The sequence below is a fragment of the Salvelinus namaycush genome, chromosome 1 (genome assembly GCF_016432855.1).
Source record: "Salvelinus namaycush isolate Seneca chromosome 1, SaNama_1.0, whole genome shotgun sequence".
Classification (NCBI taxonomy): domain Eukaryota; kingdom Metazoa; phylum Chordata; class Actinopteri; order Salmoniformes; family Salmonidae; genus Salvelinus; species Salvelinus namaycush.
This window is the reverse complement of record NC_052307.1, coordinates 17,426,880-17,454,492: the sequence shown is the minus strand read 5'-3', so window position 1 is coordinate 17,454,492 and position 27,613 is coordinate 17,426,880. Positions and strand designations below refer to the sequence as shown.

The 27,613-nt window shown below is 42.9% G+C and overlaps 1 protein-coding gene across 1 annotated transcript in view; it reads right to left on the bottom strand.

Annotated features, from left to right (window-relative positions):
* Nucleotides 1-11,965: 11,965 nt before the first annotated feature.
* Nucleotides 11,966-27,613, bottom strand: part of LOC120053123 (cell surface hyaluronidase-like) — a 42,998-nt gene continuing 27,350 nt past the window's right edge. The window contains exons 15-24 of the mRNA XM_039000338.1: nt 27,418-27,573; nt 17,611-17,788; nt 16,005-16,220; nt 15,671-15,882; nt 15,252-15,434; nt 14,810-15,032; nt 14,583-14,684; nt 14,151-14,296; nt 13,731-13,837; nt 11,966-13,512 (exon numbers count right to left, since the gene is read on the bottom strand). Coding sequence (XP_038856266.1) covers nt 13,319-13,512; nt 13,731-13,837; nt 14,151-14,296; nt 14,583-14,684; nt 14,810-15,032; nt 15,252-15,434; nt 15,671-15,882; nt 16,005-16,220; nt 17,611-17,788; nt 27,418-27,573 — 1,717 coding nt within the window. The 3' untranslated portion in view covers nt 11,966-13,318. The remainder of the gene's footprint in view (nt 13,513-13,730; nt 13,838-14,150; nt 14,297-14,582; nt 14,685-14,809; nt 15,033-15,251; nt 15,435-15,670; nt 15,883-16,004; nt 16,221-17,610; nt 17,789-27,417; nt 27,574-27,613) is intronic.

Below are 27,613 nucleotides of genomic sequence, written 5' to 3'. Positions count from 1 at the left end.
GAGTAAAGGAGGTGACTGAGCACGCATCCCTGAGGAGCCCCTGTGTTGAGGATCAGCGTGGCGGATGTGTTGTTACCTACCCTTACCACCTGGGGGTGGACCGTCAGGAGGTCCAGGATCCAGTTGCAGAGGGAGATGTTTAGTCCCAGGGTCCTTAGCTTAGTGATGAGCTTTGAGGGCACTCTGGTGTTGAATGCTGAGCTGTAGTCAATGAATAGCATTCTCACATAGGTTTTCCTTTTGTCCAGGTGGGAACAGGCAGTGTGGAGTGCAATAGAGATTGCATCATTTGTGGATCTGTTAGGGCAGTATGCAAATTGTAGGGTTTCTAGGATAATGGTGTTGATGTGAGCAATGACCAGCTTTTCAAAGCACTTCATGGTTACAGACGTGAGTGCTACAGGTCAGTAGTCATTTAGGAAGGTTACCTTAGTGTTCTTGGGCACAGGGACTATGGTGGTCTGCTTGCAACATGTTGGTATTACAGACTCAGACAGGGAGAGGTTGAAAATGTCAGTGAAGACACTTGCCAGTTGGTCAGTGCATGCTTGGAGTACAAGTCCTGGTAATCCGTCTGTGAATGTTGACCTGTTTAAAGGTCTTACTCACATCGGGTGCGGAGAGCGTGATCACACAGTCGTCTGGAACAGCTAATGCTCTAATGCATGTTTCAGTGTTACTCGCCTCGAAGCGAGCATAGAAGGTATTTAGCTCGCCTGGTAGGCTCGTGTCACTGGGCAGCTCTCGGCTGTGCTTCCCTTTGTAGTCTGTAATAGTTTGCAAGCCCTGCCACATCCGACAAGTGTCAAAGCCGGTGTAGTCCCATTCGATCTTAGTCCTGTATTGAAGCTTTGTCTGTTTGATGGTTCGTCGGAGGGCATAGCGGGATTTCTTATAAGCTTCCGGGTTAGAGTCCCTCTCCTTGAAAGCGGCAGCTCTACCCTTTAGCTCATTGCGGATGTTGCCTGTAATCCATGGCTTCTGGTTGGGGTATGTACGTACAGTCACTTTCGGAACAACGTAATCGATGCACTTATTGATGAAGCCAGTGACTGATGTTGTGTATTCCTCAATGACATCGGAAGTATCCCAGAAAATACTCCAGTCTGCACTAGAAAAACAGTCCTGTAGCTTAGCATCTGCTTCATCTGACCACGTTTTTATTGACCGAGTCACTGGTGCTTCCTGCTTTAATTTTTGCTTGTAAGCAGGAATCAGGAAGATAGAATTATGGTCAGATTTGCCAAATGGAGGGCGAGGAAGAGCTTTGTACACGCCTCTGTGTGTAGAGTAAAGATGGTCTAGAGTTTTTTTTCCTCTAGTTGCACATTTAACATACTGGTGGAAATTTGTAAAAATGGATTTAAGTTTCCCTGCATTAAAGTCTCTGGCCACTATGAGTGCCGCCTCTGGATGAGCGTTTTCCTGTTTGTTTATGGCGGCATACAGCTCATTGAGTGCGGTATTAGTGCCAGCATCGGTCTGTGGTGGTATGTAGACATCTACGAAAAATACAGATGAACACTCTCTAGGTAGATAATGTGGTCTATAGCTTATCATGAGATACTCTACCTCAAGCGAGCAAAACCTTGAGACTTCCTTAGATATCGTGCACCAGCTGTTGTTTACAAATATACATAGACCGCCACTCCTTGTCTTACCAGAGGCTGCTGTTCTATCCTACCAATACAGTGTAAAACCAGCCAGCAGTATGTTGTTCATGTCGTCGTTCAGCCACGACTCGGTGAAATAAGATATTACAGTTTTTAATGTCCCGTTGGTAGTTTAATCTTGCTCGTAGGTCATGGATTTTATTTTACAATGATTCCATGTTTGCCAATAGAACGTATGGCAGCGGGGGTTTATTCGCCCGCCTACGAATTCTCAGGAGGCAGCCCGACCTCCACCCCCTTTTTCTCCATCTTCTCTTCATGAAAATGACAGGGATTTGGGCATGTTCCTGGGAAAGCAGTAGATCCTCGTCGGACTCGTTAAAGGAAAAAGCTTCTCCCAGTTTGTGGTGAGTAATCGCTGTTCTGATGTCCATAAGTTATTTTCAGTCATAAGAGACGGTAGCAGCAACATTATGTACAGAATAAGTAAAAAATAAGTTACAAACAACGCAAAAAAACGAACAAAATAACACAGTTGGTTAGGAGCACGTAAAACATCAGCCATCCTCTCCAGCGCCATTCTGCCACCCTGCACTGTGAATATTTACACGGTGTGTTCAATAAAGACATGAAAACGTATAATTGTTTGTGTGTTATTAGTTTAAGCAGACTGTGTTTGTCTATCATTGAGACCTAGATGAAGATCAGATCAAATTTTATGACCAATTTATGCAGAAATCCAGGTATTTCATAAGGGTTCACATACTATTTCTTGCCACTGTATCTGAGAATGAGGGAACCTACAGCTTCAGTTGGTTATATCACTGGAAATAGAAAGACAAAATTATTTAGATAGACATGCCTAGATCTAGCATATATGCTGAGACATCCCATCCATTAAAGACATTAAGTATAAGATAGACGGTACTCCTTACATCTTTGGATCAATTCATGGATAGCTACATGAGCTCCTGATTCTGCACTCTCTTCCTTCAGTCATAGTCATGAAAAAAGATTCTTCCCAGGGTTGAATAAATGGCCTATTCCAGAGAACCTGGTCAATCGTAGCTCTGTGTGTGAGAACAGTCAAATGACCGTTAGCCATAACATAATGATGAGATAATATTAGGAATAATGAGATGATGCAATGGCTGAATTGCCTTTGCTCTGGGAGCTGATTGGGGCCGCGGGAAGGAGGGCCTGATGGAGACCCCAACACTTCAGGAAAGCCTGGTCACTGTTCTGACCAGCTCTGGAACCTATAATCGACACCATGTGTAGGCTCTTTTCTCTTTCTCTGTCTTTCACTTAGTGCTATAGAAAATATATCCTTTTCAACTATACTGATCAAAAATGTATATGCAACATGCAACAATTTCAAAGATTTTACTGAGTTACAGTTCATATAAGGTAAAAAAAAAAGAAAAGGAAATCAGTTAATTGAAACAAATTAATTTAGGCCCTATTCTATGGATTTCAAATGACTGGCCAGGGGTGCAGCCATGGGTGAGCCTTGGAGGGCATAGGCCCACCCACTTGGCAGCTAGCCTCCCCCCTCAGATGATCCCGCAGGTGAAGAAGCCGGATGTGGAGGTCCTGAGTTGGCTTGGTTACACGTGGTCTGCGGTTGTGAGGCCATTTGGACGTACTGACAAATTCTCTGGCAACGGCTCTGGTGGAAATTCCTGCAGTCAGAATGCCAATTGCACGCTCCCTCAACATTTGAGACATCTGTGGCATTGTGTTGTGTGACAAAACGGAACATTTTAAAGTGGCCTTTTATTGTCCCCAGCACCTGTGTAAGGATCATTCTGTGTAATCAGCTTCCTGATATGCCACACCTGTCAGGTGGATGGATTATCTTGGCAAAGGAGAAATGCTTACTAACAGGGATGTAAACAAATGTGTGCGTATGGAGCATTTCTGTGCGTATGGAGCATTTCTGTGCGTATGGAACATTTCTGTGCGTATGGAACATTTCTGGCCTTTTTTATTTCAGCTCATTAAAAATGTGACCAACACTTTACATGTTGCTTTTATATTTTCAGTCAGTGTATGTGTGGGATAAACATAGTATAGCTGATGACAGGTAGATTGGGACATGGATTGGATGGTTTGCTGTTTCAAATTTCAGATTGGATTTACAGATATGATGTCTGAGTTGGTAGAAGACATTATTCACACAAAATAGTGACATACTGTAGATGTCCTTATGGAGATAATCACAAAAACCCTTCTTTCAGCATTGTCGACAAAGAGCAATGACAAATAATTACATTTGTATTAAGTTACTGCTGGCCTAATAAACTGGTCTCATCTTGTTTAAGGACAGGGTAAAGTATTTAACAGCGTCCCTTTCAGCTGCACTGGCTGTGCTATGAATGTCTAATACATCTCCATTAGCAGGTAGATAAGGTTAATGCACTGGCTAATGGGGTAGGGGAACTGATGAGGCATTTGATGTTAAAGGGTAATTGAGTAGCCCTGTCTCTCTCTCTCTCACACTGTGTGTGTGTGTGTGTGTGTGTGTGTGTGTGTGTGTGTGTGTGTGTGTGTGTGTGTGTGTGTGTGTGTGTGTGTGTGTGTGTGTGTGTGTGTGTGTGTGTGTGTGTGTGTGTGTGTGTGTAAATCGAACAAGATTTGTATATTTATTTTATTGAATTAAATGTATTTAAAACAACTACAATACAATACAAAAACAATATGAATGTTCGCCTCCACCCGCACCGAGACGCTGGTAATAAGTCAACACTCAACCCCTCTGATGTCAAAAACTACAGGCCGGTATCCCTTCTTCCTTTAATTTCCAAAACACTTGAGTGTGCTGTCTCTGACCAACTCTCTCGCCTTCTCTCTCAGAACAACCTTCTTGACCCTAACCAGTCAGGCTTCAAGAAGGGTCACTCAACCGAGACTGCTCTTCTCTGTGTCACGGAGGCTGGACGCTTTGCCAAAGTTGAGTCTCTCTCCTCTGTTCTCATCCTCCTAGCTGCCTTCGACCCCGTGAACCATTAGATCCTCCTCTCCACCCTCTCAGGGCTGGGCTTCTCAGGCTGTTCAAACTCTAGGATTGCATCCTACCTGGCAGGCCGTTCCTACCAGGTGACATGGACAGGATCTGTGTCTGCACCACGTACTCTCACTACTGGTGTCCCCCAGGGCTCGGTTCTAGGCCCTCTCCTCTTCTCTCTATATACCAAGTCACTAGGCTCAGTCATATCCTCATATTGTATCTCCTATCATTGCTATGCGGATGACACTCAACTATTCTCCTTCCCCCCTTCTGACACCCAAGTTGTGAAACATATCTCTGCGTGCCTGGCAGAGATCTCAACATGGGTGTCGGCCAACCACCTCAAGCTCAACCTCAACAAAACGGAGCTGTTCTTCCTCCTGGGAAAGGCTTGCCCGATCCAAGACCTCTCCATCACGGTTGACAACTCAACGGTGCCCCCCTCCCAGAATGCAAAGAACCTTGGCATGATCCTGGACAATACGCTGTCATTCTCTGCAATCATCAAAGCAGTGACTCGCCCTTTCAGGTTCATGCTCTACAACATCCGTAGAGAATGATCCTACCTCACACAGGAAGTGGCGCAGGTCCTAATCCAGGCACTTGTCATCTCCTGACTGGGCTATTGCAACTCACTGTTGGCTGGACTCCCCGGTTGTGCCATCAAACCCCTGCAACTTCTCCAGAACGCTACAGCCCGCCTGGTGTTCAACCTTCCCAAGTTCTCTCCCACATGCCACTGGTTTCCAGTCGAAGCAGAAAGAGGAACTGCCCATCCTTACCTTCAGGCTATGCTCAAACCCTACATCCCAACCCGAGTACTCCATTTCGCCACCTCTGATCTCTTGGCCCTCCCACTCCCTAGCTCCTGCTCAGCCCAGTCCAAGCTTTTCTCTGTCCTGGCTCCCCAATCCTGGAACCAACTTCCCGCTGAAGCTAGGACAGCAGAGTTCCTGCCCATCTTCCTAAAACATCTGAAACCCTACCTCTTCAAACAGTATCTTAAAAAAGCACCTCACACAGCACCTCCCCTCACACAGCACCCCCCCCCCCCCTTCCAACCCCCCAAAAATATGAAAAAGCATTTTGTGAACTAACACTCGCACTTGACTTTTTCCCCCTTACTAGCTTGGACTTTGCTGATAGCTATTTTATTTAAGAGAAAATGTACATACTATGACTGTGATATGTGGTTGTCCCACCTAGCTATCTTAAAATGTAAGTCACTCTGGATAAGAGCATCTGCTAAATGACTAAAATGTAAATGTAAGTCTGCTTTGAAAGTTTGAAACATTCTTCACATTGTGATTACAAAGAACTCAATAAACTTATAATATTTAGTATTCTGATGTGTCTTTGATTTGAGCTAAGACAGTTAGATAAAAATCCTTTCCTGTAGTCAAATGACCAAAGCGCCTTCTAGTGGCCTCATGGGTGGAATGTTATTAACATTTTTTCATAATTTCATAATTAATAAACGTTTTTCTTTTTTTGTGCAGAAATATGGTGTTTCTATGTCAAACAGTTTTGTTATACTTCAGTCTTCTGTGATGTAGGATGTAGTTTTTAAAGTGAAATATTGGGATGCAAACAAAACATTTTGTAAATGTCAAGTCTATTTTTTTCTTAAGGCCATAACCGTACGTGTGAGGTGTATACTTTTGTTTCAAAGTAGATTTGTTTAAGACTATCAAGAAACACTGTGTGACCCTGATTTAACCCACTGCAGTAAAAGGTTAATGGCTGTGTGAATTTGATGTTCCATTTTGCTCCGTGCAGATATACTTCCTGAAGAATCAATCTTGAGATTCATGACATCACTGTTTTATAGTTGTTTATTTAGCCTAATCTGTAATGGGTATGAGAGGATTTCTGCTTTGACCATATGACAGGTCTTACAACATTGCACACTTATAAAGCTGTGTGTGGGTTGGCTACAACAGGTTCTCTGACTGCCATAATGCCATTCTGTGCCCTATTCCAGAGAACAACCCTCCACTGACATTAAGCAGGGAAGAGATTTACATTACCCCTCAGTGTGGCATGTCCACGGGTGAGGGGGTGCCATGGAAACGCACCCGTGTTGCTGTCAGAACCATTTAATTATTCAGGACCTCACACATCAGCTAGGAAACTCGTAACACACTGCCTGTTGCACTCACAAGTATGCATACATAACAACCTAGCAACAAATACAGACACTACTAGCAGCCTACAACAGCGTTTCCCCAACAGCATATATTTTTGTTGTGGCCCTGGAGAAGCACACCTGATTCTACTTGTCAACTAATCATCAAGCCCTTGACAAGTTGAATCAGGTATTTTTGTCTGGGGCTACAAAGGAAATGGTGCTGTTGGGGGTACCTGAGGACCAGGGTTGGGAAACACTGGCCAACAAAGGGTATATAACAAAGTATTGAGATAAACTTTTGTTATTGACCAAATACTTATTTTCCACCATAATTTGCAAATAAATTCATAAAAAATCCTACAATGTGATTTTCTGGATTTTTTTTTCTCATTTTGTCTGTCATAGTTGAAGTGTACTATGATGAAAATTTCAGGCCTCTCTCATCTTTTTAAGTGGGAGAACTTGCACAATTGGTGGCTGACTAAATACTTTTTTGCCCCACTGTATCAGTGTATCCATGATAGTCTAAAGGAGAATGATATGTCCAATAAATGGATGTAAATTCATGTAAAATAGGTATCTAGAAGTTTACCGGTAATTAGAATAATATACACTACATGAGCAGTGTCGAACATGCTGCTCGTCGAACATTTCATTCCAAAATCATGGGCATTAATATGGAGTTGGTCCGCCATTTGCTGCTATAACAGCCTCCACTCTTCTGGGAAGGCTTTCCTCTAGATGTTGGAACATTGCAGCTGGGACTTGCTTCCATTCAGCCACAAGAGCATTAGTGAGATTGGGCACTTATGTTGGGTGATTAGCCCTGGCTCGCAGTCGGCTTTCCAATTCATCCCAAAGGTGTTTGATGGGGTTAAGGTCAGGGCTCTGTGCAGGGTAGTCAAGTTCTTCCACACCTATCTGGACAAACCATTTCTGCATGGACCTCGCTTTGTGTGCAGGGGCATTGTCATGCTGAAACAGGAAAGGGCCTTCCCCAAACTGTTGCCACAGTCTAGATTGTGTAGCATTAAGATTTCCCTTCACTGAAACTAAGGGGCCTAGCCCAAACCATGAAAAACAGCCCCAGACCATTATTCCTCCTACACCCAACTTTACAGTTGGCACTATGCATTCGGGCAGGTAGCGTTCTCCTGGAATCCACCAAACCCAGATTCGTCCGTCGGACTGACAGATGTTGAAACGTGATACATCACTCCAGAGAACGCGTTTCCAATGACGGCAAGCTTTACACCAGCTTTACACGCACTGCGTATGGCTGCTCGGCCATGGAAACCCATTTCATGAAGCTCCTGACGAACAGTTCTTGTGCTGACGTTGCTTCCAGAGGTAGTTTGGAACTCTGTAGTGAGTGTTGAAACCAAGGATAGATGTTCCCGTTCTGTGCGCTTGTGTGGCGCTCTGTGCACTCGTTGTTGCTCCTAGACATTTCCACTTCACAATAACAGCACTTACAGTTGACCGGGGCAAGTCTAGCAGGGCAGAAATGTACAAATTTACTTGTTGGAAAGGTGCATCCTATGATGGTGCCATGTTGAAAGTCACTGAGCTCTTCAGTAAGGCCATCCTACTGCCTATGTTTGTCTATGGAGATTGCATGGCTGGTGCTCAATTTTATACACCTTTCAGCAACGGGTGTGGCTGAAATAGCCGAATCCACTAATTTTAATGTCCACATACTTTTGTATATATAGTGTCGTTTTTATGAATAAAATAATGTATTAATCAGTGTATGTCTAACATAAAACATGTGGTTGCTTTTCTTACTGGCAAAGACAAACGATAACCTCATGTTGTTCATAAGGTACACTCTTAGAAAAAAGTGCTATCTAGAACCGAAAAGGGTTCTTCGGCTCTCCCCATACTTGAACCCTTTGAAAAACCCTATTTGGTTCCTGGTATAACACTTTTGAGTTCCATTTAGAACCCTTTCCACATAGGGTTCTACATGGAACCCAAAAGAGTTCTACCTGGAACCAAAAAGGGTTCTAGCTGGAACCAAAAATGTGTTCTCCTATGGGAACAACCGAATAATAGTTGTGGAACCCTTTTCTCTAAGAGTGTACGTAAAGGCCTAGCCTGTGTGAGTGTGTGTGTGTGTGTGTGTGTGTGTGTGTGTGCATATGTGTTACAGTATACTACATGGCATAATCTTCAGTGCAAATGTGTTGTTGTGGGGCAGGGGCTGCTGCACACACTTAAGCTTGCACGTGACATACAGTTGAAGTGGAAAGTTTACATACACTTAGGTTGGAGTCATTAAAACTCGTTTTTTAACCACTTCACAAATGTCTTGTTAACAAACTAGTTTTGGCAAGTCAGTTAGGACATCTACTTTGTGCATGACACAAGTCATTTTTCCAACAATTGTTACAGACAGATTATTTCACTTATAATTCACTGTATCACAATTCCAGTGGGTCAGAAGTTTACATACACTAAGTTGACTGTGCCTATTAAAAGCTTGGAAAATTCCAGAAAATGATGTCATGGCTTTAGAAGCTTCTGATAGGCTAATTGACATCATTTGAGTCAATTGGAGGTGTACCTGTGGATGTATTTCAAGACCTACCTTCAAACTCAGTGCCTCTTTGCTTGACATCATGCGAAAATCTAAGGAAATCAGCCAAGACCTCAGGAAAAAAAATTGTACACCTCCACAAGTCTGGTTCATCCTTGTGAGCAATTTCCAAACACCTGAAGGTACCACATTCATCTGTACAAACAATAGTACGCAAGTATAAACACCATGGGATCACGCAGCTGTCATACCGCTCAGGAAGGAGACGCATTCTGCCTCCTAGAGATGAATGTACTTTGGTGCGAAAAGTGCAAATCAATCCCAGAACAACAGCAAAGGACCTTGTGAAGATGCTGGGGAAACAGGTACAAAAGTATCTATATCCACAATAAACGAGTCCTATATCTACATAACCTGAAAGGCCGCTCAGCAAAGAAGCCACTGCCCCAAAACCGCCATAAAAAAGCCAGACTACGGTTTGCAACTGCACATGCGGAAATTTTGAGAAATTTCCTCCGGTCTGATGAAACAAAATAGAACTGTTTAGCCATAATAACCATCGTTATGTTTTGTAGGAAAAAGGAGGAGGCTTGCAAGCCGCAGAACACTATCCCAACCGTGAAGCACAGGAGTGGTAGCATCATGTTGTGGTGGTGCTTTGCTGCAGGAGGGACTGGTGCTCTTCACAAAATAGATGGCATCATGAGGGAGGAAAAGTATGTGGAAATATTGAAGCAACATCTCAAGACATCAGTCAGGAAGTTAAAGCTTGGTCGCAAATGGGTCTTCCAAATGGACAATGACCTCAAGCATACTTCCAAAGTTGTGGCAAAATGGCTTAAGGACAACAAAGTCAAGGTATTGCAGTGGCCATCACAAAGCCCAGAACTCAATCCTATAGAACATTTGTGGGTAGAACTGAAAAAGCTTGTGCGAGCAAGGAGGCCTACAAACCTGACTCAGTTACACCAGCTCTGTCAGGAGGAATGGGCCAAAATTCACCCAACTTATTGTGGGAAGCTTGTGGAAGGCTACCTGAAATATTTGACCCAAGTCAAACAATTTAAAAGCAATGTTACCAAATACTAATTGAGTGTAAGTAAACTTCTGACCCACTGGGAATGTGAAATAAATAAAAGCTGAAATAAATAATTCTCTATTATTTTGACATTTCATTTTTAAAATAAAGTGGTGATCCTAACTGAAACTAGGATTAAATGTTAGGAATTGTGAAAAACTGAGTTTAAATGTATTTGGCTAAGGTGTATGTAAACTTCTGACTTCAACTGACTTCTAATTACATTCACACAGAATTTAAAAGCCTAATTGGAACCTTAGCAACAGAATATTCACGATTAGGAGGGTTATTAGACAACAAATGAATGAGATCAGTTTAACCTACTAGCCTGCCTATGAAATGATTTGGCCTACACCTGCGCTCAACTGTAATGGACGACCGAATAATCAGCAGCTAGGTGTTGCTTCTGTGATTGGTGGCCATTTTGACAGTTAGAACTGCAATACTTCAAAAGCCATAATACAGAGAAAATAAACAGTAAGTACACAGCTGTCTAGCTACATATTTTCACCTTTACAGAGGTTGTTGGTCTTCCAACAATTCAGTGCTCAAATTTATCTGACATCGGAGGTTCGCGCTAAACTATAAATTATGTAGCTGTGCGCGTGGGCGGACAGAAATTAAGAATGAGTTACGTGTTACGTGTCAAAAAGGCTATTTGGCGCTAGATTGAACTCTGTTTGTCCCTATTCAAAAAACCTAGTAATAAAAAATACAAATAAACTTTAAAAAAAACTATGATGGCATCATTGCAGGGCCCCTAACGAGCGGACACGGACTTCCTGTCCCCCAGACAACTCTGTATTAACTGTCACAGTATTAGCACAGCTCTTGTGTGGCTCAGTAGATAGAGCTTGGGGTGGTGGATTCGATTCCCACAGGGGACCAGTACAAAAATGTATGTATTCACTACTTACTGTAAGTCACTCTGGTTAAGAGCTTCTGATAAATGCTTGAAAGGACCCATCAATCACAAATGAAGTATATGGAATTGCAGCCATGACCAGGTCAGCCAGAGAGCCTCTACGTGTAACGCTTATGCAAGTCAAATGACTGACTTGTGAACGTATCCAGTATTGATTTCAACGGTGTAGTGGTAGCGCTGACGATAGGGGGTTCAAGCCCCCTCTACCACGTTTCTTCCTCTCTCCTTTCCTACTATCATTAAAATATGAAACCTTCAATAATATTATGTGTATTCAAAGGTTCAGAATACTGTTTTGAACAATGAATGATCCCACATTAAGTCTTTATGTCAGTTCTCATAGGAGTTTCATATTACATCTGTAGCATGAAAACTCATGTTACAGATTGATGGCATGGTTTTGGTTAGATAGGACTTCCTAACTATTAGAACAAGCCTGCCCCCAAGTGGTAAGATTGTCAAGTAGCAAGTACAGCATAAGTCCCTACCTAAACTTTCTTGCCCTCTATAACCCAAGTCGACTATACAGCTGCCCCATTAGTCTCATAGGCTAGATCAGAGATTTCAGTAATCTGATTCCTTTGTGCATTACATTAAGTCATCCTAGAGGCATCCTTGATTTTGTTGAATACATCAGCTAAAATAATGACAAGACAATGATGACAGGACACTTTATCACAAAGTTATCATCTCTGCAATTTCAGAAGAGCACTGAGGATGTGAGAATTCAAATATAAAGGTTTGATTAAAGAAATAAACTCTCATGAGTATAGTGATTCAACATTTCAAATACAACTCATAGCAAATTGAAAGGCACTCATACAGTATACAGACAGCTTCTCAACATCCCTCAATACTCATTCCTATTCAAAGTGCTCAATTTGGAGTGTGCATCTTAAAAGCATTTGCATAACAAAAAACATCTTATTTACAGCAGAACAGTGGTTCAAAAGCAGGTCCTTCTCTTCAGAGGCTCTCTCACAATGGTTGCATTAATTTTAGCTCGTCCAGGGCACCGGGTAGGCGGAGTTTGCAAATGTTTGACCATTTCTTAGATCTTAAAGTGAAATCTTTACCGGGCGAGCTAAAATGAATGCACCCAATCACATACAGAAAGTCACTAATCGCCGGCACAGTGGGGGAGCCCTGCTCAAATCACCTGCTGAGGCCACAGAGGTACAGTAAGCCATGGTTTTGGTACGGACTACTAGTCTGTGTTCGTTTCAAGGCAATATTTACCTTGTAAAATGTCCCCCCGTAACACATACTTTTGGCATTTATACATAATAAACAACATACATGACCACACTAAAAGGTAAATTAGTTGGAAATGCAGTTTCAACGGTAAGATAATGAGAAGAAAACGAGAAACAAACCATCTCTGCTGCATGCGTAGCCAGCCTTAGGGGAAAGTGTCACTGTGTAGAGATCAAATAAATATGGAACAAAAAAGGACACATCCTGGGAAAAAGGTTTGTTGGAAATACAACAATCTCAACGGAATCCAATACAAAATGTTTTCATTAAGATACAGCTGCCCTTAACAGATCTAGTCGCAGAACAAAATGCCCCCAGGGACACGCTGCAGAAAAAAGGAACGAGGAAACAGACAGAAGTTTTTCCTTTGATTTGCTAATTCAGTCTTCTTCTAAATGATGTGTTTCGTCTATGGACGTGGTGAGCAGCAGACAGGTCAAATGCTGGCCTGAACCAAAAACCCATCAGGGGTAACTGGATAGAAGTGACAGACCACACAAGTTTGATGTGGTTACTTACTTTGTTAATTTGCTCTTATAGTTCCATTCTGGGTCCATCCCCATTGATTCCCACTTCCCAGTCAAATTGAACACACACACACACATATATCACACCCACGCAAACACACACACACACACACACAGTAAATTACCCCCCAAATTATTAAACATCTTTGCCAATAAAATAATAAATAAAAGTTCAGCAGTTCACATTCATTTGCTGGTTGGTTGTGTTTTGGTTAAATTGTGTTCACATTTGTCATTGTGGTCCTGTGGCGGTCCTCAGTAGCTCCAGGTCTCTACGTGTGCTGGTCTGTGTGCAGCCGTAGGCCTCCAGGCCCAGGGGGAGGTAGCGCTCCTGCAGCCCCAGCCCCTCCTCACCCTGCCCAACCAGGATGGAGGCCCACGGAGGGGGGGCAGAGCCACCCTGGAACCCCCAAAACACCAGGCTCTCTGTGAGAGAAACACAAAGTGTCATGTGGAAAATACTGTAATGAGGTGAGCAGAGAAAGAAGAAAAAGTATACATTGCAGAGAAAATACATAGTTGGAGAGACAGCAGGAAGAAAAGAGGAAAACAACAATAACGAGGAACAGAGAATTGGATAGAAAAACCAGACCTGGCCTACAGTAATAGCACCTGCAACAGGGAACCATTTGAGTGACACCTACCTTTACTCTGCAGATCTGCTGCCTTAGTCATGCCCAGGGGGACCAGATATCGTGCAACACTGACCAAGCCATCGGGCTGCCCTCGCGTTCCCAGAAGTACTATTGACCTAGTCATGAGAAAATATAAGCAATTATGATTCATCAATTCCCCATCAAGTCAAATGCCTCTGATCAAAATGATAGAACTTCTAACAGACAAAGAAATGCTACCTCTTACAATTCTCTTAAATGCACCTTGTTGCAATGAAACCAATAGAAAAGTGCCAAAAGCGCAAACCCCACCCAACTGGCACTCCAGGTTAACTAAAGCAATGCTCAAAGTATTTGAAAGATTTCAAATGGTATTTGAACCCAGGTCTGCAACAGACCACCAATCGAGTTCTAACTCCAACCAGCAAGGCCCTAATTCTTCCCCCTCACCTCTTTGGTAATCCAGTTTTAAGATACTCCTCCATTTTGGAGTCCATTTTGGAGAAAGAGCTCTTATTTGTGACTTTTCCAGAGCAGGCATCAACAGAGACCAGGAAGATGCCTGGCTGTGTGAAGGAGAATGTCTCACTGTTCACCTGAGAGAAGAAGACGTTGTAGAAAAGTGGGTAAGAGATACAGCTGGCATGCTACAACCACAAACCGATTCAAAATATGGGTGGTGCTTTTGTATTGATCAATAGTGTGCATACTATTAATAGATTAGTATTTCATTCATAAACATTTATAATGGCCGTTTGATGAAAGTTAAACAACAGCACACCAACAACATGCAAACACTCATTATACACACTGTGATTCTGTGGCACCGGGAAACTATTCTCTAATGTAATACTGTGTTATATTTAAATCTGTGGCACTCACAGTGATAAAGGATTGTGTGTCTCCAGTCTGCTGCTCCTTGCTGCTGAGCGATTTGATCTGAGTTTGGAGGTAGGAGTTCCACGGGTCACTGGAAAACACCAGCTACCAGAAAACACACAGATTAATGCAGGGCTCTTATGTTAGACAACACAACATGAGCTCATTCCTTTTCCAATAGAATTGCATACTAATGGAACAAAGACAGTGTGGGGGACTAGTAGGCTAACCTGAGAGGCCCCACAGTCCTTGCATGGTTGGGTGCTGAGGGTGGGCATGGGGACCACTGCCGAGGGAGTCTTGGTGTATTTGGGGTAGGCCTTGGCCGTGCAGTTACAGGTCAGTTTGGAGGACGACGTGCTGGCCATCACCTTCACTCTCTCGCAGCCCTTAACCGAGCAGTAACTGTGGCCATCGCGCCCCTGCCTCGCCCGCAAATACAGCCACAGCAAGCTGGGAGAGGAGAGAGGCCGGTGTTAATTGAGAGAGAGTGATGAAGGAGAGCGAGACAGACAGGGGCGAATCCTAACTTAAGCAAAATGTTCACTTAAAAATGTTACTTAGTCATACATTGAAGTCAATAGGAGACTAAGTAAAAATTCTAGAGGGAGAGAGAGGTACAGTAGATATAGCCATATGGATAGAGAGACATTAGGGTATAGTGACTCTCACCCCACACTGCGGTCAAAGAAATACTTCCTCTCCAGCAGCCTCTTCTCCAGTTCAGCGAGGGAGAACACAGGCCCATAGTCGCTGATGTCATCGAAGATGTTACTCTGGCGGTCGTTGATGTCAGCCATGACCTGGAAGGTGGTGTCGGACGGGTAGCAGAGACCCACCAGCGCCCAGTCACCTCTGGAGAGAAAGGAGGAGTCAACAGGTGACAATGAAGGTTAAAGATCTATCTTACAAACTGACAAACACATCCTCTTATCGCACACACAGCAGAAAAACCAGAGACCTCCTGACCCAAATCCTGACCCAGTGTATCGAGACCGGAACGAGACCAAGACCAGTTTCAATGTGGACAAACACCCAGACCAACCACCTTAAAAGACACACACACACATCAGTCCCAGTGTGCCACTCACTGGTTGAAGTTAATGAGGGAAAGGACAATCTCTCTGGGAGCCGGGCCGTTCCAATGCAGGGTGTAGCTCTTGCTCATCATGAGGATAGGCTGGTACTGCTGGGACAGCGCCCCCTGGCTGTTAATACCCCTCAGCACCAGAGGAGCCTCAGGGTAGTCATCTCTACTGATGGACAGACTGAGGCTGGAAGCTCCCTGGGTCTGGATATACACCTGGAGGACACGCATTACAAAATAATAGACCAATAGAGTTTGGTCACTTCTATGCAGTGTATATCCTAAGCAGTGAATAAAGTCACTGGTGATAGGCATTAGGGCCACTGTCCCATCCGTACCTGAGAGTAGGTGCCACTGCAGACCACTCCGTTCCACTGGGTGATGTTGACACAGCCAGGGTGACGGATCAGGTAGTTGTCTGCTCTGCCTACATACGTGTCCCTGTAGCCCGTCACAGAGCCGTCCACGTCATGGAAGATGGAGTTCTTATCCCCGTCCAGATCATTCTCGTCGAACCACTGGCCCGGACGCCCGAAGAATGCCCTCAGACCCACCTGTCACAAACAATAGGTTTTAAAAGACAGACATGACAACACAACCAGTGACTTACAAAGATATGTATGGCCTAAAAAGTGATGACGCGCAATTTGGTGTGCAGGTTTCCTAACTTTGATCTTATAGGTCTATAGTATTTGAGAGTTGAGCTGAATGTATATTATGGTCGTATTCATTAATATAGACTGTAGCAAAACGTTCCTAATGAATTCAACCCAGGTGTCAGTGATGAGCGTTCAACAAAAGTCCTTGAAAGCCATTTTGAGTTTAGTCAAGCTTGAAAAGTTGAGTCGAGCTTGTCACCACATCCCCGACACTAGAGGGCTCTCCAATTCAGAATGACTTTCATCCAGAACCTCCCCTTCGCTCTCCCTATCTCTCAGCATGGGTTCTCCACCCAACCACTGGTTCCAGTAAAATGCCAACTCAGAGATTCTTCCAACAGATAGGACCGAACCAACGGCCAAAAAGGAAACAGACAGAGGGAAAGAGTGCATGCAGGAAAACAGTGTCTGATCCCTGCACTTCAAAATCAAAGCTTTCAATGTAAACACAAGTGGCACAAAAACTAAACTAGGCCCATCAGAACGGAATCATGACAATGTGCAAACAAGCAGACGGGAAGTTTCAGATGGTTATTTTGCCTGATTTGGCAAAGGAAAACTCCATAGACACTAATGTTTCAGTCAGTGACCTTTATCAAATCATATCAAATATAAGTTTATTGGTCACGTACACGGTGTAGAAGATGTTATAGCGGATGAAGATAAATGCTTATGTTACTAGTTCCAAACAATGCAGTAAAATGTCAAATATATACACAAATAATACTTTTTAAAAAATGTATCTTGAAATGTCAGAACGAATCCAATGAATCCAAATAGCACATAACACTAATGCAATCTATATGTATATACACCAGATTAATCTACTAAGAACGATATAGGGTGAGCTATGTAAAAAATCCAGTATATATAAATACATAAATGGTGTGTAGAAACAGTGTAACTAAAATGCAATGTACAGTAGTAGAAATATTAGAATATATTATTTAAATACATAGTACAAAACCCCATGGCAAAATGGATAGAATTGCAGGAATTTTGCTTCCGGACCAGAGTCCGGATATAATTATCACATTCTTATCAGACTTTTTGTTTGTAACATCATTATTACGTCAGTATTTGAGAACAACAGAGAAGAGGCAATGGCACTTCTCCTGAAGTGTGCACTCGTAAACTCCCCCTCGTGGATTTAAAAGGAAAGGACTGGTCTAAGGAATATGGCAGAAACTCCCTACACCGTGCTTACACCAATCCAATGCATGAGTGTCAGAGAATGAGTGTGCACTTCTAGGATGAAAGGTGGAGTGATGTGATGGCTACTCACAGGGGGCTGGAAGCTAAGCTTGGACAGGTTGTTGCGTGGTGTGAGCTGCCAGGTGTTCTTTAGGTTGAAGCCCACCGCGCTGGTGAAACGCTCCTTCGTCGGGATGTAATTTCGGAATGTGCTCTGAGTGATCCGCACAGGACCGTCATAGATCTGGAAGCCGCGGATCGGGAATGTCCTTTAAAAAATCCGTATGAGAGTCACACAACAAACATGACTAGAGTCACACCGAGCTAACACAAACAACACAAGTCACGTTACATTCAAGACAGCATCAGCTGATCCAGAGCATCTACACTGAGTGTACAAAACATTAAGAATACCTGCTCTTTCCATGACAGACTGACCAGGTGAATCCAGATGAAAGCTATTATTCCTTATTGATGTCACTTGTTAAATCCACTTCAATCAGTGTAGATGAAGGGGAGGAGACAGGTTAAAGAAGGATTTTTAATCCTTGAGACAATTAAGACATGGATTATGTATGTGTGCCATTCATAGGGTGAATGGGCAAGACAAGGCAGCAGCTACTCTTCCTGGGATCCAAACATAAAGCACTTACATTAAATCAAAAGATAAAACAGTACATATAATATAATCATATAACATTATTACACTACTACATATCTACAATAAAAAATGTTTGATACCACTATACAACAATATCACAATGCATGTGTGTCCATGTGTCTGTGTCTCTTCACAGTCCCTGTTGTTCCATAAGATTTATTTTTTTCCTGTTTTTTAAATCTGATTCTACTGCTTGCATCAGTTACCTGATGTGGAATAGTTCCATGTAGTCATGGCTCTATGTAGTACTGTGCGTCTCCATAGTCTGTTCTGGACTTGGGGACTTTGAAGAGACCTCTGGTGGCATGTCTTGTGGGGAATGCATGGGTGTCCGAGCTGCATGCAAGTATTTTAAACAGACAGCTCGGTACATTCAGCTTGTGTCACGGCCGTCATCGGAAGGAGACCAAGGTGCAGTGCGGTGAGCGTACATATTCCTTTTATTTTAATGTCACCAACAAAACAAGAAACAAAGAAACGACCGTGAAGCTTAACAGGGCTATAGTACCACTAACAAAGAGAACTACCCACAAACACCAAAGGAAAAAAGGCTGCCTAAGTATGATTCCCAATCAGAGACAACGAATGACAGCTGTCCCTGATTGAGAACCATACCCGGCCAAAACATAGAAATACAAAACATAGAAATAAAGAACATAGAACGCCCACCCAAATCACACCCTGACCAAACCAAATAGATACATAAAAAGGCTCTCTAAGGTCAGGGCGTGACAGCTTGTCAACACCTCTTTCAAAAAACAAGTAGTTATGAAGTCAATCTCTCTTCCACTTTGAGCCATGAAAGATTGACATGCATGTCATTAATGTTAGGTCTCCGTGTACTTTTAAGGGCCAGCCGTGCTGCCCTGTTCTGAGTCAACTGAAATTTTCCTAAGTCCCTCTTTGTGGCACCTGACCACACTACTGAACCCGAAGAACATCCAGCCAACTTCATACAACTGTGGGAAGCATTGGAGTCAATATGTGCCAGCATCCCTGTGGAACGCTTTCAACACCTTGTCGAGACCATGCCCCGATGAATTGAGGCTGTTCTGATGGCAAAAGGGGGGGGCAACTCAATATTAGTAAGGTGTTCTTACTGTTTTGTACACTCAGTGTATAGATATTTATAACACTGGAGAGAAACATTAGGCCTATTGCTAGCTTCATCAGCTTGTTGTCTTATCAGCGGGAAAAAAACGGTCATTGAAGTCTAACTAGATACCCTTCTGTTATGTTGTCTCATTCTATGAAAATTCTGGCTGTGACCAAACATCTAGCTGTTAGTGTGGTCAGGAAGTGTGTAAAAAGGCCAGTACATCCCAGAGAGGGATGACAGGGCCGTCATGAATGAGGGAGTAGCTGGAGAAATCAGGGCATGCAGCAATTAGCTGTTACCACGTTTTACAGCCTCCAGAGAGGGAGCAGCCAGAGAAGGGGATATGCAAAGCACCAGATGTTATGAACTTTTATATCACCCTTTATGTAGTACGACTTCGCTTATAAATAATTTTTTAAGCAATAACTTAGTGCTTATGGAGACTTTATAAATGCTCTTTAATTCCTTTCTAAGTTGTAGTTTGTTTAAAGTGTGACCAAACCCTCAACCCTGATATAACAACCTGTCATACAGGCTCCTTACCAATTGTGTTTTTTGGGGTGCTGTTTTGAACTTTTTTTGTACATAATGCTTCTGCCATCGTTTCTTATGACCGAAAAAAGCTTTTGGACATCAGAACAGCGATTTCTCACCTTGAACTGGAGAATATTTTTTTCTTTAATGAGTCGTAAGTAAAGGATATACTGCTCCTCCCGGACCAGGCCCAAATCCCCGTTATTCATATGAAGAGGAGACGTTGTTACAGAGGTCGTAGAGCCGGATGCCTGGCGAGACTGCGTCGGCGAGTGGATAATCCACCTTTACCCTCCATTATACTGGCAAACATGCAATCACTAGAGAATAAACTGGATGACCTCCGTTCGAGACGATCCTATCAATGGGACATTAAAAACTGTAATATCCTGTTGTTTCATCAAGTCGTGGCTGAACAAGGACATGGATAATATACAGTTAGCTGGGTTTACCGTGCATCGGCAAGACAGAACAGCAGCCTCCGGTAAGATCAGGGAGGGTGGTGTGTCTTTGTCAACAACAGCTTGTGTGCAAGCTCTAATATTAAGAAAGTCTCAAGGTTTTGTTTACCTGAGAGTACCTCATGATAAGCTGTAGACAACACTATTCTTCGTAGCTGTCTATTATCCACCACAAACCGATGCTGGCACTAAGACCGCACTCAACGAGCTGTATAAGGCCATAAGCAAACAAGAAAATACTCATCCAGAGGTGGCGCTCTTAGTGGCTGGGGACTTTAATGTAGGAAAACTGAAATCTGTTTTACCTCATTTTTATCAGCATGTCACATGTGCAACCAGAGGGGGAGACAAAACTCCAGATCACCTTTACTCCACACACACAGAAGTGTACAAAGCTCCCTCTCACCCTCTATTTGGCAAATCTGATCATAACTCTATCCTCCTGATTCCTGCGTACAAGCAAAAATTCAAACAGGAAGTACCAGTGATGCGCTCAACACAGAAGTGGTCTGATGAAGCGGATGCTAAGCTACAGGACTGTCTCGCTAGCACATACTGGAATATGTTCCGGGATTCATCCGATGCCATTGAGGAGTATACCACATCAGTCACCGGCTTCATTAATACATGCATCTACGACGTCGTCTCTACAGTGACCATACGTACATATCCCAACCAGAAGCCATGGATTACAGGAAACATCTGTACTGAGCTAAAGGCTAGAGCTGACGCTTTCAAGGAGCGGGACACTAATCCGGACGCTTATAATAAATCCCATTACGCCCTCCGACGAACCATCAAACAGGCAAAGCATTAACACAGGACTAAGATCGAATCCTACTACACCTGCTCTGATGCTCGTCGGATGTGGCAGGGCTTGCAAAGAGAAACCCAGCCGCGAGCTGTCCAGTGACGCAGACAATTAAGCCTTCTATGCTCACTTCGAGGCAAGCAACACTGAACCAAGCATGAGAGCATCAGCTGTTCCGGATGACTGCGATCACGCTCTCTGTAGCCAATATGAGTAAGACCTTTGAATCTTCAGGATCGGACCCTTTTTTTCAATTTTGCCTAAAATTATATACCCAAATCTAACTGCCTGTAGCTCAGGACATGAAGCAAGGTAATGTATATTCTTGATACCATTTGAATGGAAATACTTTGAAGTTTGTGGAAATGTGAAAATAATGTAGGAGAATATACACTGCTCAAAAAAATAAAGGGAACACTTAAACAACACAATGTAACTCCAAGTCAATCACACTTCTGTGAAATCAAACTGTCCACTTAGGAAGCAACACTGATTGACAATAAATTTCACATGCTGTTGTGCAAATGGAATAGACAAAAGGTGGAAATTATAGGCAATTAGCAAGACACCCCCAATAAAGGAGTGATTCTGCAGGTGGTGACCACAGACCACTTCTCAGTTCCTATGCTTCCTGGCTGATGTTTTGGTCACTTTTGAATGCTGGCGGTGCTCTCACTCTAGTGGTAGCATGAGACGGAGTCTACAACCCACACAAGTGGCTCAGGTAGAGCAGCTCATCCAGGATGGCACATCAATGCGAGCTGTGGCAAGAAGGTTTGCTGTGTCTGTCAGCGTAGTGTCCAGAGCATGGAGGCGCTACCAGGAGACAGGCCAGTACATCAGGAGACGTGGAGGAGGCCGTAGGAGGGTAACAACCCAGCAGCAGGACCGCTACCTCCGCCTTTGAGCAGGAGGAGCACTGCCAGAGCCCTGCAAAATGACCTCCAGCAGGCCACAAATGTGCATGTGTCAGCATATGGTCTCACAAGGGCTCTGAGGATCTCATCTCGGTACCTAATGGCAGTCAGGCTACCTCTGGCGAGCACATGGAGGGCTGTGGGGCCCCACAAAGAAATGCCACCCCACACCATGACTGACCCACCGCCAAACCGGTCATGCTGGAGGATGTTGCAGGCAGCAGAACGTTCTCCACGGCGTCTCCAGACTCTGTCACGTCTGTCACATGTGCTCATGTGCTCAGTGTGAACCTGCTTTCATCTGTGAAGAGCACAGGGCGCCAGTGGCGAATTTGCCAATCTTGGTGTTCTCTGGCAAATGCCAAACGCCCTGCACGGTGTTGGGCTGTAAGCACAACCCCCACCTGTGGACGTCGGGCCCTCATACCACCCTCATGGAGTCTGTTTCTGACCGTTTGAGCAGACACATGCACATTTGTGGCCTGCTGGAGGTCATTTTGCAAGGCTCTGGCAGTGCTCCTCCTGCTCAAAGGCGGAGGTAGTGGTCCTGCTGCTGGGTTGTTGCCCTCCTACGGCCTCCTCCACGTCTCCTGATGTACTGGCCTGTCTCCTGGTAGCGCCTCCATGCTCTGGACACTACGCTGACAGACACAGCAAACCTTCTTGCCACAGCTCGCATTGATGTGCCATCCTGGATGAGCTGCACTACCTGAGCCACTTGTGTGGGTTGTAGACTCCGTCTCATGCTACCACTAGAGTGAGAGCACCGCCAGCATTCAAAAGTGACCAAAACATCAGCCAGGAAGCATAGGAACTGAGAAGTGGTCTGTGGTCACCACCTGCAGAATCACTCCTTTATTGAGGGTGTCTTGCTAATTGCCTTTAATTTCCACCTTTTGTCTATTCCATTTGCACAACAGCATGTGAAATTTATTGTCAATCAGTGTTGCTTCCTAAGTGGACAGTTTGATTTCACAGAAGTGTGATTGACTTGGAGTTACATTGTGTTGTTTAAGTGTTCCCTTTATTTTTTTGAGCAGTGTAGAACAATAGATCTGGTAAAAGATAATACAAAGAAAAAAAACATGATTTTTTTTTGTATTTTCCTTTTGTACCATCATCTTTGAAATGCAAGAGAAAGGCCATAATGTATTATTCTAGCCCAGCTGCAATTTAGATTTTGGCCACTAGATGGCAGCAGTGTATGTGCAACGTTTTAGACTGATCCAATGAACCATTGCATATCTGTTCAAAATGTATTAAGACTGCCCAAATGTGCCTAATTGGTTTATTAATACATTTTCAAGTTCATAATTGTGCACTCTCCTCAAACAATAGCATGGCATTATTTCACTGTAATAGCTACTGTAAATTGGACAGTGCAGTTATATTAACAAGAATTTAAGCTTGTTGCTTACAACCTCATGCTAATCACATTAGCCTACGGTAGTTCAACCGTCCCGCGGGGGACACACCGATCCTGTATTATCCACGCCAAACTTGGTGCAAAACCAGATTAAAACCTGTTGAGGACAGAGGGCGCTGTTTTCACTTTGGGGGAAAATCGTGCCCAATTTAAACGGCCTCGTACTCAATTCTTGCTCGTACAATATGCATATTATTATTACTATTGGATAGAAAACACTCTCTAGTTTCTAAAACCGTTTGAATTATATCTGTGAGTAAAACAGAACTCCTTTTGCAGCAAACTTCCTGACAGGAAGTGGAAAATCTGAAATCGATGCACTGTTCTAGGGCCTGCCTATTAAAGTCCTTGATATTTATTAGTTTAGATGCACTTCATACGTCTTCCACTAGATGTCGACAAGCAGTGAGAGAAGAAATTGAGTGTGTAACTTGATCTGGGGTCGCATAATAGCTCTTGGCATGACGTGTCACCAGTTTCCTGTTTTCTGGAGAGTGCGAGAAGGGACCTGGATTTGCCTTCTGATAAGCTGTCGTTATGGACGACTAATATCTCCGGCTTTGATTTTATTTGATACATGTGACAATATCATCGTAAAGTATGTTTTTTCAATATAGTTTAATCAGATTATTGACATTTTTTCGGGAGTTTTGCCGTGTTCCGTTCTCTGAGTTTGTTGACGATGGAGAGATTCGCGCCACTTGGCAAGTGTGCTTGCTAAATCGAGAGGGAAAAAGGCCGTTCTAAAACCAAACAACGATTGTTCTGGACAAAGGACCCCTTGTACAACATTCTGATGGAAGATCAGCAAAAGTAGGACCCATTTTATGATGCTATTTCATATATCTGTCGTACATGTGAACTAGTAGTTTGCGGCCAGGTTTTGGGCATGCTCTCGCCATAACGTAAACTGCATATCGTAATGAAGTTATTTTTAGAATTCTAACACGGCGATTGCATTAAGAACTAGTGTATCTATCATTTCCTATACAACATGTATTTTTTAGTTATGTTTATGAATAGTTATTTGGTCAGAATATGTGTGTCAGAAAAAGTGTCAGAAAAATATCCGGACGTTGTGGGGAAAAGATGCTACGTTAGCACAATGTATAACCACTGATTTCAGCTCTAAATATGCACATTTTCGAACAAAACATAAGTGTATGTATAACCTGATGTTATAGGACTGTCATCTGATGAAGGTTTATGAAGGTTAGTGAAAATTAATATCTTTTGCTGGTTTATTCCCTATCGCTAGCGTGCCTATTGCTATCGCTAACGTGCCTTGATGAATGAATGTGGTAGTGTGGTAGGCTATTGTAGTAAGCTAATATAATGCTATATTGTGTTTGCTGTAAAACACTTTAAAAAATCGGAAATATTGGCTGGATTCACAAGATGTTTGTGTTTAATTTGCTGTACACCATCGATTTTTCAGAAATGTTTTATGATGAGTATTTAGGTATTTGACGTTGGTGTCTAATTACTCTGGCTGCTTCGGTTCTATTTCTGACGGTAGCTGTGATGGTAGCTGCAATGTAAAACTGATTTATACCTCAAATATGCACATTTTTCGAACAAAACATAGATTTATTGTATAACATGTTATAAGACTGTCATCTGATGAAGTTGTTTCTTGGTTAGTTTGGTTGGTTCTTGGTTAGTTAGGTTGGCTTTGTGCATGCTACCTGTGCTGTGAAAAATGTCTGTCCTTTTTTGTATTTGGTGGTGAGCTAACATAAATATATGTGGTGTTTTCGCTGTAAAACATTTTAAAAATCGGACATGTTGACTGGATTCACAAGATGTGTATATTTCATTTGCTGTATTGGACTTGTTAATGTGTGAAAGTTAAATATTTCTAAAAAATATATCTTTTGAATTTCGCGCTCTGCCTTTTCAGTGGAATGTGGGAGGAGTTCCGCTAGCGGAACGCCAGAGCCAGACAGGTTAACAAGAATTTAAGCTTTCTGCCCATATCAGATATGTCTATGTCCTGGGAAATGTTCTTGTTACTTACAACCTCATGCTAATCACATTAGCCTACGTTAGCTCAACCGTCCCCGCGGGGGGACACCGATCCCGTAGAGGTTAATTTAGGGATAGGCGTCCCGTCAACGGGACAGTTGTAAATCATGCAGCGCCGTGTGTCACGATCGCAGATTTTAGAGAAACAACAAATCTCGGTACATAAGTGTCTTATATCGGCTGAAAGCTTAAATTCTTGTTAATATAACTGCACTGTCCAATTTACAGTAGCTATTTCTGCGAAAAAAATGCCATGCTATTGTTTGAGGAGAGCTCCTAACAACAAAACACTTTTTTCACCACGATAGGTTTGAGAAATGCACCTCTAAAGGTGAAATGTGTACTTACATTCTAAAATCTTGCTCTGATTTATCATCCAAAGGGTCCCAGAGATAACATGAAGTGTCGTTTTGTTAGATAAAATCCTTTTTCATATCCTAAAAAGGCCCATATAGCATGCACGATTGATTTTGTATTTCCACTCGTTCAATTTGTAAAGAAAGGAATCTGTGAAAATCTAACCCTAAACGTTGTTTCAACTAGTCAAATCACGTTCGTATTTATTCCTCCGAGATCCTAGAATGTAACCAGACATCACTATATCATTAGGTGTGTAGTATATCCTATAGGACACCAAATTTGGTCAGAGAGCGGCGCCTTTATGGCACGCCGATGACGCGGGCGGTCTTCACTTGATTGACTGTAACTTTGTAAAATAAGCACCAATTGGGGTCAAACAAAGCTAGCTAAATAGCCAATGAGCTGGGCTCAGAAACCCAGTATCTGTTGCACAATGTTGCTGCTAACCTTGTGGAACATCAAGCCTTTTCGTTTTGGACAAAAATTATAAGAATATGGAGCGTTATGAAGTTATGAAAACTGGGTGTTTTGCACGTTGAACTTTGAGCATGTTGAACTTATAATATAACTAATACTGGAAAAGCTAAATCAAAGTCCAAGTATACAGATTTTATATTCTTGCAGAAAAATGTAATGTGAATGTAAACGTCTCCTTCACGATTTGCCGAAATGTACCTGGGTGACTTTTCTCATACTTCAAGTTATCCGTCTGAAACGTTGCACATACACTGCTGCTATCTTGTGGACGCCATCGGAATTACAACCAGAGTGATGGGTAGATTTGGGACCTTTCTGTTGCATTTCAAAGATAGTGATAGAAAAAAAATGGGAAAAAAACATTTTTCTTTGTATTTTCTTCTACCAGATCTATTGTGTTATATTCTCCTATATTCAATTCACATTTCCACAAACTTCAAAGTGTTTCCTTTCAAATGGTTCCAATAATATGCATATCCTTGCTTCAGGGCCTGAGATACTGGTACTTAGATTTGGGTATGTCATTTTAGGTGAAAATTGAACAATAATGCCTAACCCTAATCTTAAATTAAGACCAAAAAGCACATTTTTGTTCTCATTCATTATTTTACATATAGCCAATTTTGACTTTGCAGCTAGCGGAAATCGCTCAGTTCTTCCTCAAGGACAAGACACATCCCAATAAATGTTCAATGCTCTCTTTTTTTCTACTGAAAAATGTTTTCCGTTGCATACCTTAATGAACCCGAACCTGAAGACTGTCTCTCTGACTGTGGGTGGGTTACAGCCTGCTCCCTGTCCCTGATCCAAGTGCTCTTCCGCAACTGCTCTCCGTGACTGTAACTGTTTCTCAGACTCTAATTTCTCATTGGTCACTGTAAGCAACGCTTTGATTCATTTTTTCCTTTCAGTCACTGTTTATCAAAGGAGGCTTACTACGCGGATGGAGGAAATTGGTTCTCAGGAAACACAGAAGTGATACAAACATTAAAAAAACATGTATCCTATTACAGGAAGTTAGTCAAAGCAGTACTTCCCTTACAAGAGCAATGCACCTCTCCAACGCTATCTACAGTTTTTTATTACAATATTTTTCACACATGCACACACGAGAACACACACACCTGTTCCTGGGTAGTGTCCTCATCTTGCCGTCTGCTCCTCCCTGGCCCCAGTACTTGTTCTGGCCTCCGTTGAAGCCACGGTTCCGGCTCTCTCCCACAAACAGAGACTGAGTCACTTCCTGACTGGAACCCTCGTCCTTAGGATAACTACCGTCACTGACGGAGGGAGAGGAAAGGGACAGGATGTGTTTTTGAG